The sequence below is a fragment of the Natator depressus genome, chromosome 10 (assembly GCF_965152275.1).
Source record: "Natator depressus isolate rNatDep1 chromosome 10, rNatDep2.hap1, whole genome shotgun sequence".
NCBI classification, from domain to species: Eukaryota; Metazoa; Chordata; order Testudines; family Cheloniidae; genus Natator; species Natator depressus.
The window spans coordinates 64480614-64492915 of record NC_134243.1 but is presented as its reverse complement, the minus strand read 5'-3'; the positions used below and the strand labels follow the sequence as shown (position 1 = coordinate 64492915).

The 12302-nt window shown below is 40.9% G+C and overlaps 1 protein-coding gene across 1 annotated transcript in view; it reads left to right on the top strand.

The window, feature by feature from the left end:
• The first annotated feature begins 1234 nt into the window (after positions 1-1234).
• The window catches only part of LOC141994543 (NAD(P) transhydrogenase, mitochondrial-like), a 67280-nt gene continuing 56212 nt past the window's right edge, over positions 1235-12302 (top strand). Inside the window, exons 1-2 of the mRNA XM_074964781.1 lie at positions 1235-1363; positions 5264-5460. Of these exons, the coding sequence (XP_074820882.1) occupies positions 5322-5460 (139 nt within the window). The 5' untranslated portion in view covers positions 1235-1363; positions 5264-5321. The remainder of the gene's footprint in view (positions 1364-5263; positions 5461-12302) is intronic.

The window sequence follows — 12302 nt, the reverse complement described above, 5'->3', positions numbered from 1 at the left end:
AACAGCCAAGACATGAGCATTTTAATATACATCTAAATGCACAAGTACTGCACAGGCAGATTAATCTTCACTTGCATTATTACATTTCAATACATTATTTGATACAACATGGAAAAGGAATGCATGACTTCATGACTGTTTTAGAAATGGACGTGTAAAGCACCCAGTTATTGCTTCTCTGTTCTTTAACAGAACTGTATCATCACCATAACCACAAGAGAGACAAACTGCTTGTAGCAATTTAGGATGTTCTGACATTATCATTGGCTATCGGGAGAGCAGACTCTGTACATTAATAACATCTAGAAAGGGTACCCTAACTGTGGAATAGTGTGTCCTTTAGCATCTGACTGCTGTCATGCTCAGACTCTAATTAAACTTAAATTTACTGGTTTATTTCCATTGTGTACATCAGATCAGATTCCAGAAATGTGATTGTATAGTTTTATGCAGGATGTGGTTACACTTGTAGTAATGTATTATTCATTTGTTCTTGGCAAAGTTTGAGAAGAATCTTTGACCAAATGTTATAAAAGAAAAAAAAATCTGAAGTTTTAGCCCATGGACCAAGATTTCCATTTCCACTATGAACCAGACCGGATTTTGCCATTTCTCTTCCATGAAGGGCTATGTTCCCATCTTCTGTAAAGGTCAATGCCTTCAAGAATTTTTTTTTTATATTTTAGAATCATGCTGTCCATGCACAGGCAGTAACCCTAATGCAGACATAATGTTGTCTAATGCAGCTGTTTCCCCATCATGTCAATATTCTGTTTTCTCCTGGTTGTTTAAAATATAGCCCCAGGCCCACTTCCACCCCCCTTACTGTAACCCCAGGTCTGATTGTGTCTTACAGTGTGACTCTCTGTTGAACAAAAGGAGACAGACAAAGCGAAACAACAGCTACAAGCCAACATCATGGTGGCAGAGCAGAGAGCTCACAAAACAATGTCTTTATTTTCCCAAGGAGTTAGGTCCTGGGGCAGAGGGACCATTACATGTAAGTACCTGCGGCTACTGCCCCCCTACTGGACTCACAGGGACAATGCTATGGGGCTGGCTGTTAGGTTAGTTATTGCAGGTTGCAGTCTCCAACTGTTGCAGGGAGGTTTGCAAATGTCAGGGCTATAGGCAGGCTGCTAGGAACCCCCTGTGTGTTTTACTGAGAGAGTCTTCATGTTGTCAGTGCCAAATTTAACATGCCTTCAGATCACATGGTGCCTATTTATAGACCACACAAATGTACTTGTGCCCACAGCCAGTGAGCTGCTGGTGTGAAGGTCGCTGACTGTTAACTTCCCTCCTGGCCTGTCCTTTGTATCTCATGGGGGGCAGAGCTCACTCCTAAGGACACCAATCTCAGGTTAGTCTTACCTTAGTCTTCCTCTTCTTTCTTCAACATGCCCCACTTGCCTTTCCAGGCTCGGTTATTATCCCTGTCAGTGTTATCACTGTCAACTTTTTTTCATGGTCGCGGGGGGAAGGTCTCACTCCTGCTGCTGCCCTTCTTCAAAGGCCAGGACTGCTGTGTCAGTGCGAATGAGATTTTAGATGTCTCCTTCAAACACACAGCAAAATCCTTCAGCCCAAGAGCAGGGTGTGTCTGTCTGTCTTTAAAACTTCTCCCTAAATGAAGGAATGTCCTTCCCAGTGAGTGAGATATGGCAAGGCTGTCCTACCTTTCAAAATCAGGGGTCACAGTACAATCTACTAGGGCATGAATATAAGGTTTCTACACACCGGGCCTGTGTCTGATCCAAGTTATGCTGGTGCAAATCAGCAGAACCATCACTGAAATGAGTGGTGCAAACCTGGAGTAAAGGAAATCACAATCAGGCCTTGTAAACTAATCCGAGATAGGCTTATAAATCTCCCGCAGATATTAAGGCGGCAACAGAAGAGTTGTGGGAGACCTTTCGGGAGGTTTTCCTGTAATATCCAGGAACTGGATGTTAATACCCAGGAACTGCAGATTTCAGCATTAGGCTGAAAATGTAAACATAAAATAGGTAACTAACTCTGCCGCATCAAGCAGCTTGGTGTTAAACAGATAAAGTTTGGAAAAGCTTTGCCCAAACTTCCAGAAGAATCAGGCTGTATTTCCTTCAGCCATATGAATCAGTGTTGTCTGGTTATCATGCTATTGTAGGGGAGGGTAAATTTCAAATCTATAGTTGAATTTGGCTGAACATTAATATTTTTCTTTTTGTCATGTAGAGCTGCGTGTAGGTAATATGTGGGTACCAAATGTGGTGCGTGCCAAATCTGAGTTTTTTGCAGATTCTCACGAGATCAGTAGTTCCCTATCCCTACAGGAGTGAAGCATGAAGAGGCCTGTCAGTGCAGGATTTGTCCCTTATCTATAAGTAGTTGAATTTTTTTTTTGTGGTGGTGGTTGTTGTTATTATTATTATTATTATTTTATTAACAATAATTATTTGTATCTGGAAAAGGAGAAATAGGTCTTTGTTCTGATTGTCTGAGGAACTTTATTTCCAGGATAAATAAGTAGGAAATAGAAATTCTGTTAGTTTGGTAGATGGATTTAGTCAGAGATTCAACATGGGTCAAGAGGTCTGATGTAAAGGGATGGGAGCCAGGAAACCCAGTTTTCTAATCCATGCTTTAGTACTGTCTCTCTTTGTGGCCTTATACAAGTATCTGAAAATCTCTGCCTCAGTGAGCCCACATGTGAAATGGACACAATGCTTACTGCAGGAGTGTTGTGAGAACTAACCAGTTAATGTTTTTCTTTATAGTGATTTGAAAATGTAGAGCTCTGTATAAGCCCTAAGCAGAAATGGGCCCAAGATATAAGATTGAGATGCCAATTTATATTGCCAGTGTGTTCAGCTCCAAGATTTTGGTCTGTAGATCTTGAAATAAGTAATGTATTATGCTGGTTTATGGAATCAGTGTTATAGCTGCTAATTGTAATGTATTTTTGCTTGTTTAGTGACCTCAGAAGAAGGATATTGTGAAAAATTAAGCTTTAATACATGATTTATGTATAATTTAACAAAAACCAAATTTTGGAACCATATATTTTGATGATGAACTACAGTTAGTCTATGACATGTATATAGCTCTCCACACAGTTAAGCCACCTTGGCAAAATCCATTTGCCTAATGATATTTCACATTGCCTGGTGTGTGTGTATGAACAAATGGTTCATCATAATGCAGTTATCATTTAAGGAGTTGCTAAGTTTTTAACTCTGAATTTTCAGGGTGGTGGGTGTGGGTTATGTGATTAATTAATCTTAACAATATAAATAATTTTTCATGTAACTGCATACAGAATGTGTTAGTGGTATGAGAAGTAGTAATTACTGTACAGTAACCACTTATTTCAATATTTTTTTCATTACTGAAAGCTGCTGGCCTGCATTATGGACTAATGTCCTGTACAATTTAATTTAATTTCAGCCTGACTGAACTCTGTAAACCACTGGAGAAATAGAAGTGTATAATGGAAACACATCCATATCCCAATCTTAGCAGCATTAAAGATCAGTGCTGAAAGACACAGGGCCCTTCACTTCCCGCACCCGGTTGAAGTGGAATGAAAAAGGTCCTGGGGGGGAATGTTTCCCTAACAAAGGGACTGAAATTCTTTAGAACCTAGCGCTGTGCATTGGGATGCATTAACTAGATTGCTTGCTGGTTGAGAATGAATGATTACTCTGGAGTTGGAGTGAGAAAGGTAAAGCTTGGTGCATTTACTCACATGTCAATCTAGTGTAGATGTCTAAAGTAAAGCCACTATTCAGATGGGGGAGCTGTGATGGAATGGTGTTCTTCCCTTTTTTTTCCCCATCCCCAGAGAATTCAGTGTTGCTAACTCTAGCAATTTTATCATAAGTTGCACAATATTTGTTCTTTTCCTTAAAGCCTCATTTCCAGGAGTCATGTAAATACATGAGTCTCCGCTTTTATTTAAAAAGAGGTTCTAACCCTCATAGCTGCAGAGAAAAACTTTAAAATGTGACATGCATGGACCCCCAAACCAGTAGGCAAATAAAAAGAACCCAAAATGTATTATTGTGGCAGGGGGAAATCTTGTGTGTGCGTGTTTTGTTTGTGGTTGGGTTTTTTTTAGGTAAATCTCATGATTTTGGGGGCTGACTCATGATTTTTGATTGCTTAGGGTTGGCCAGCAATGCTCTCTCATACCATCAATGAAGGAAAGCATCCTCCCCCTAATCTCTCATCCAGAGACCTGGGGTCAGGTTCAAGGGTGAGACTAGGATGTAGCATTTGGGACAGAGAATATTGAATGTTATGTTGTGGTGATTAGGAATTCTGGGATTGCAGGTATGTGCTCTGAGTTTCTAGCAACGTACCACCAACTGCACTTCCCATTTTGAACCTGACTCACTCTCCCGCTCTAAGTCTGCCCAGCACTGAATTCTAATGACTCCTACACATCTTACTGTTTGCAATAACTGTGTACCTGGGGTTTGTTTTCCTGTCTGACAGCTACCAAATGAAGTAAAACAAAGCCAAGATATTTGCTTTTAAACTGATTAAAATGGCCCAGATAAAAATGTCAGTGTAAGGCTGATGAACCTGTGTGAGTGTAATATATGACGTGTACCATTTGCAGCCATGATGTCAGTAGACTGGTATTTGGGGGTGGGGGAATGAGTTTTAAAGAGACAGCAGTGATCTATGGACTGTGCAGAAAGGACCCTTTGCCAGTTATGTTCTAACTTCTATTATTGAGATTTTATGTCCATGTAGTGCTATGTGGTGTGAGTATGGAACTCCATTGTTTCACTTCACTATTATGTCTCTCAGAAATTCAATCAGTAAGCAGTCCTTCATGAAAAGCAGAAACTTCTTCAGTATGAACAGGTTGTTCCTTTGCACATACCAGTCTGGTGGTGTAAGATTTTTTTTGAGTAGTCTGAGTAAACTGTGGTTGAAAATAAAGTAATTATGCTGGTCTGCGGAATTAAAAGTCAGGACAATCTAGTGCAAGCTTTTGCCCAATTTGTTTGTAATTTTGAATGTAGCTCAAGTCTGGCTGGTTCAGTGACCTGGCAGAGTGCCTAGGCAAGTCATCAGCTTTCAATTCCACAGGCATCACCTGATGTAAAGACCTTTGGCTCAGTCATTCTACAGTAATATTAAAGGAATATTGCTGAGTTTTTTCTTCTTGCCCCTAACATGGAGTGACCTTTTAAACATAAAATTATACAGATTTGAGGCGGGTTAATCAAGCAACTTGGTTTCAATAAGGCTTTTATATCTACAGGGCAACTGGACCAACATCAAGGGCACAGAGGAGCGTTCTGTCCCCTGGATTTGCTGGGATGGCTGGTCTAGTGCGATGCATCACCAGTTGCTCGGTGCCCTGGCTTCACAGTATAAATTCTAGGACACTGCAGCCAGCAACCGGACAACGTTCTCTTAGAACTTTCCAAATCTTATGGAATCAACAGGCAGCAAAAGGTACAATATGTATTTGATTTGACTGTATGTAGATGCTGTTGTCATAATGCTGTAGTTTTATTTTCAAATGGATCATATGTTGTGGAGGCTTATTTTCTGTTAGAGGTCATCTGGAGGTCAGTGTCAGGTATAACAAAAATCTCTACTCGCATTAAACTTTCAGAGTCAATGTCCACATACTCCACATGGTTAATTAGATAATTTAATTTCTTTGAGGTTTTTGTAAAAGCAATGATTTGCATTTGTAAAAATACACTATATTTCATTCACTCAGATGTTGAACTGGCCCTTAATTTGAAAAGCGGTTGTTCTATTTATTTTTTTTATTAATAGAAATATACAGGGTCAATCTCTGAACTCAACTACATTGACATACACCAGAACGAAAGGGAGAAGAATTTGATCTATTATGAGGCAGAAGTTAAGTTTAGGCGCAAGAGCGCACTGAGCTTTAGAACGTTTTAAAAAATTGTGGAAATTCATCCATCTACTGCCAATAGTTAAGGGCTGGAGAAGGAGCTATGTTTGAAGTGTCCCTCCCTATGCCTGTCTGATGCTTTAGGGTAGCTGCTATCTGGTGCAAGTTAGAGCAGCCTTCTAGTTATGTCTTGGAACCAGCCTAATGCATAGTCAGCCCAGGATTGGGAGTCCACACAGGTGCATAAAGCAATCTTTATGCCTCTCTCTCATGCATTGCACTTCATGCTCTTTGGTTGTAGCTAAGAACCTCGGCCAAAATTGTCTAAATCTCCCAATATGTTTTCTTTGTGAATCATTTGGATGGTACTGTGATATTCCAGTTATCTTTTCTTCAAGTACAACAGACAGTTGGGTTATACACTGAATTGTCAAGTATTTCTCAACTGCCAATCCACCGGTATGTATTTCCAAACAATGCTTTTTGTAATTAAGCTCTTCTTCAAGTTTACTTTACTTTGCTTATATTATCTTGTTAGGCAATTATTCTTTGGAACATCATAAAATAAATCTAAACTACTGTTCTTGTAAGGGAAAACTAAACAATATTTAATATGGCATTGTTGTCTTATGGTCATACTTACATAATTTCAATAAGTAAATTGAGAAAACACGAATGTATCCAAATCAAAAGAAACATGGAAAGCATGTAGTCCTGAGTGAGTGTTGCGACAGTATCTTGTATTCGGAATGCTCTGAGTATGCAGAAAACTAAATAAACCATAAATACTGAAAGACCTCATACTGAAGGAAGCATCTTAGCCCATTCATATGAAGAGTCCCACACAGGTCAACAGGACGATTCATATTCATAAAGATAAGCATATCTGTAGGTATTAGCAGGATCTTGGCCTCAGTTTGTGCAATGATCAGGACATTGGGGTCCTGATCAGGACCTCCCAGGAGCTACTGCAATAAAACTACGAATAAGAGTGACAGATGAAAGCTTTCTAAAATAGGTGAAACATGCTGCCGATTATGTTTACCGTTATACTTCTGTGTCCAGCCACCTAAGAGGTTAGATCTGAGTTGGAGAGACAGAGCTTTCCCTTGCTTACTCTGCGTGTATAGGAATGAGTAATATATATAAACTACTGTAGACTTTGTTTAATTTTTCCCCTTGAACATATACATCTCAAGTCTGCTCCTGCTCCCACTGAAGGCAGTGGCAAAACTCCCAAAGGATTTCAGTAGACATTCTGGTATTTAACTTGGTGGATTGTTGGATATCCAGGTTCAGCTAGAATGAAGTGATGCATAAACCACCCCTGCATTTGTTGTTGCCCTTCCCCTAACCTCTGTTTGTCTTTCTGTCCTCTTGACACTGAACTTCTCAGGGCAGGGATTATCCTTTCTTGGATGTCTGAAAAGCAGGTAGCACAGTGAAGGTGCTGCCACGAACAACTAGCAAAGAATAAATACTAATGGAGCTAAACCAAAAATTGCACTTCAGCATTTTACACATGAGAAAAAACTGACAGAGTCCCCATATTTACCTCTTTAGCTACACGTGTGATTCTTGACAACTCTTTCCAGGGCACAAGAAGCTATGGCAACAATTTCTTTCCAAGAAAAGTAATAAATAACATCCCAATCCATTGACTGCAATAGGGCTAGGATTTTACCCAATGTTTTTAAACATCCACCTGTCTATTACTACTACATCTTTATTGCAGCTGAAAGAATGTGAACAACCTTCCCCCCGTGTATGCTATTTGATTGCTTTTTGCAGTTCAGTCTAGGTAATGAAATTGCTCTGGGTACTTTTAAGTCATTTTCACTTACTTGATTGCATGCACTAGCTCAAGGATCTTGAGTTTGGATTCACAAACCCTAGAAAAGAATCTTTAAATAATGAGTCTGTTTTTTTAAATGGATTTTAAAGGAAATTATGAAAAATACTCCTTATTTCCAGTCAGCTTTGGAAAAAAAAATGTGTGTATGTGCTTTTACAAAACCCAAATGTTGGTCCTAAACTAAGTTGACAGGGTCACTTTAAAATATGTGACATAAGGATATGGTTTAAAATGTTGCTAATTACATCCAGACTGAGTGGGGCTGTGGAAAATTTAAATTTTCTGGAGAAGGGTTTGATTTGGATGGCCCAAATGCTAGTTGCAAAGAACTGTAACCCTGTTAAGCAGCTGAGAGAAGAATTTATATTGGAAAGAAAAGACTTTTATATGTATTTAGAATGAAGCCATGATCTAAATAACAAGTTCTGTAGGGAATAAAATAATAAAGCCTGTGTGACGTCGTTAGCAGAGAATGAATGGAAGTATGGAAGAAAATATCTACTCAAAAACAAATGTCCAAGCTTAACAGTGTGCATAGCAGATCAAATACAGATGGGGGAGAGAGCTTAGAGGAGGTTTAATGATGAAGGATTGGCAAGGGTGATTTTTCAGTGATTTACAGTTATCTGTCCTCTCCATCCTGAGAGAAGAATTTTCTGTACACCAAATACACCATAATAATAAGCTAAATACTCCCGTCACCCATATCCCTACCCTGCAGAAGGGAATGTAATCTGATAGCTAATCACACACAGATATTCTCATCCATGGTCTTATGAGATTGTAAACATGCTTTGGCCCAAGATGTATGGGTATACAAAGATATTTCTAGTGTGAAGATCTATTCTACTCCTCATCCCCATGGAACTGAAAGAAAAGATTACAACTTTCTTAATAGCCCCTAAGAAATATGTAACTATTAAGTGTGTAACTAATGCCCACAGTGTGCATCCTGGTTAATTACTGTAAAGGAGATTCTTAGCCAGGTGATTTTCTGCATACAAGTGGAGCTGTACTGAGAAAGTTAGGTTCCTGTAGAGAACCTTTATGCAGGAAAAGTAGCAAGTGAAAAATGAACCTGGTTACCCCATCAGTCCTAATGGAATACTGTGTGTATTTTATGAAATTACTGGGGAAGATTATGTAGCAGCCACAGTATGTGCTGTATCTGAGCAAGGGCTGTACAGTGTACGGTGAACAAATTCTCTTCTTTTGCCCCATTCTCAGTACTGGATATATTTTAACAATTCAAAAAAGTTAAAACTAATGAAGGATTTCAGGAATACTATTAAATAGCTCCATGAGCTGGGTATGTCTGCAGTTCTGCAGAGCAGATTAGATTGTGGCAGTTGCTTTTGCATTCATAAATCTCCAAAAGAAACTACCACTTCCAGGAAGACTTGGCGGATGTCTGATACAGGCTGTCTTCTTCTACTGCTGTGAAAGATGGCTGATTTACTGAACCAAACGCACTCCTTATAGGATTTCTATTTTTATCTCCCCAAAATTATCTTGTCATCTATTATAATCAGTGCACTATGTATGTTGCTGCTCTGATCTGAGTTTCCATATATGACGATATATGCAGCACAGCATAACATGTTAATGAAAAAGCATGCATGATGTGGCATAACACATTAGAATATACATGTTATCATAAAACGGCCATTTTAGCTTACTGTATTTCATATTACAGTTGGATACCTTGGTGTATATTATATTACATAGAGGCTTTAGGGCCTTGGTATGGGCTATTAGTTGTAGGTTCAGCACCTTGGAAGAATATTTCCATGGTATTTGTAGGAGGAAGTTTGCCCACCCTAACCTATGATTTCCCTACTGAAGCAATTGTTAGTCCTGTTAAATAGATTAGAGGTGGACCTATGTTTCTTCCCTAATTCTTTAGTCTGTGATAGGGTTGTTTGTTTCAGTGCATAAAGCTCTTATATAAATTCACATGACCAGTCGTGGCTAATGGTCAGAGTAGGAAGCAGGCCTGGCACTTAGGGCAGGAGTTGGTAGCCAGGAATTGAAGTCCAGTGTCAGAACCAGAGTCAGAGACCGGATGTCAGAGCCCAGGGTCACAGCTGAAGTCAGAGGTCAGGAATCAGAACCCAGGGTCAGAACGAGGTTACCAGGAGTGGGACAAGGCAGGAGTGGGGTGGAACAGGGAAGAAACAGAACTAGGACAAGTCTTGGGAACAAGCAGGCACAGGAGCTATCACATCCATGTAGGGTTGCCAGGCATCTGGTTTTTGACCAGAATGCCCGGTCGAAAAGAGACCCTGGCAGCTCTGGTCAGCACGACTGACCGGGCCATTAAAAGTCCAGTTGCAATGCAGGCATGTCACTGCTTCCGGGAACCGCCTGAGATGAGCACCGCCCGGACCCCACACCCCAAGTCCCTGACCCAGCCCTGAGCCCCCTCCTACACCCCAACCTCCTACCTCACCCCCTGCTCGCACCCCGCATCCCAAAACCCTGCCCCAGCCCTGAGCCCCCTCCTACACCCCAACCTCCTACCTCACCCCCTGCTGACACCCCCCATCCCAACACCCTGACCCAGCCCAGAGCTCCCTTCTGCGCCCCAAGCCCCTCATCCCTGCCCCCCCCCAGAGCCCTCACCCTCCTGCACCCCTGCCCTAGACCAGTGAAAATGAGCAAGTGAGCGAGGGTGCGGGAAAGCAAGTGATGAAGGGGGATGGAGTGAACAGGGGTGGGGCCTCAGAAGGGGCAGGGCAGGGGCGTGGTCTCATGGAAGGGGCGGGGCAGGGCAGGGCAAGGGTGTTCGGTTTTCTGCAAATAGGAAGTTAGCAAATAGTTTTCTGCAAATAGGAAGTTTCTATATCCATGAGCAAGTGCTTTGAGTGGCTGCTGGGCTTAAGAACCAGTCTGCTGACTCTTTCAGTCAATCAGGCAGTGTAGCCAATCAGGTAGCCTACTACAGGTCAGCTTTGCTCATTAGGCTTTGCTGCAGGCCCTGATTCCTGACACATTCAGTCTCTCCTCCCTAAAGCCTGGGATGTCTGCGTAAACTCTTCCAATTTCTGCCTACACACTTTTCCAGTACTAAGAGCTGCACATGCACGCAATGAAATTTTCATATACCAAGAATCTTTGTTCAAATGTATTTCATGTATAAATATTCTTTCACAGTAGTGGACTCCACCACCTATGTGTGGCAGGGGGAGTGCTGGAAAAGTATTCTTGCAGATACACGTGAGCCACTTTGGGTATGTACTAGTGAACTTGAGATGAAACTGAAAAATAACCCCAAAATCTAAAATCAAGTAATCTGAGTTGGACAGAAATCACTTTATTCTACTGCTAAATGATTGTTCCTTTTAGAAATATAGTATGCCACTATTTTAGTATAATACCACATTTCTGTAAGCTCATTCTCTGACCCACTGTCTCTACATATATGTCATCTTTCATGGAGGGCTCTCTGAGGCACAGTGCCTCCTGCAGTGGGGCAATTTATACACCACCCCAGCTCAAATTTGTGCCTAAGGGCACCATCTAACCTCACTGGGCGTACTCACTTGAGTCAGGTGAGCAGGATGGAGTCCTTAGATGATTATCTTCTGTGCCATATTGGTTTCCTATGTCATGCTAATTTAAACCATGCCTGTGTCGGATTTTTGGTTTAGCTGTAATGATTCTCTCCTCTTCGTACACTTACAAACACTTTCATTGTGTTCTTTATTTATATCGTCCCGTAATGACTTTTTGTGTGTGACTCAAATATGAAAGCTCTTTTTTTTTTTTAATTAAAAAGTAAAAGGGTATTTTCTGTTGCAGTTTCAGGGCCTGGTCCTGCAACATGTGCCACTGAGCAAAGCTACACACTGCTGTTTTCTTTTGTTTGGAGTTTTTTATAGTCATTCCCTGCTTGTGTACAGTTTTGCATTAATATCACACCTTTTAAGCAAAATATCATCTCAGCACTGAAGAGATTTGTTTAGAATGTTCTTACAAGAAATATCCTAGCCGCATGTGTCAGCTCTGTCTGGGTAACCTCACAAAGTGCTGTCTGCCACTGAACTGTCAGTGTACATTTAGGCAAACACATGTTTAAGTTTGTGCATCTACATTAGTTATTAATGTACAGCTTGCATGTTCCCAGTTAAATTGTGGGGTCACAAAGTTTCAGTGACTTGCATCATATTAACCCCATGTGAACCAACAGGCATGTATGATCTGCTTTGAGGAGTAAGGAAGAGTTCTAGGCTACAGAAACACAACTCATGTAAGACAGTGGAGGAATGGGGAAAGGATTTTACTCTAGTCTATTAGCTTAGGGCCAGAGTGTGGTTCCACTGATGTCATTGGGAATTTTGTCATTGTCTTCAGTGGGATCAAGGTTTGGCTCATAGTGCTCAGCCCTGCAAGGTGCTGGGCTTCCTGTGAAGTGATCAGTGCACTCAACTCCCAGTGGGACTTGGTGTTCAGGACTTTACAGGATTGAGCCATCAAGAATTAAATTCACCCCCGTGCATAGGACCAGCACCACGTCCATGCACCACTGAAATTCTGTCTTGAGGCTTTAAGTGGGACTTAAGTGAT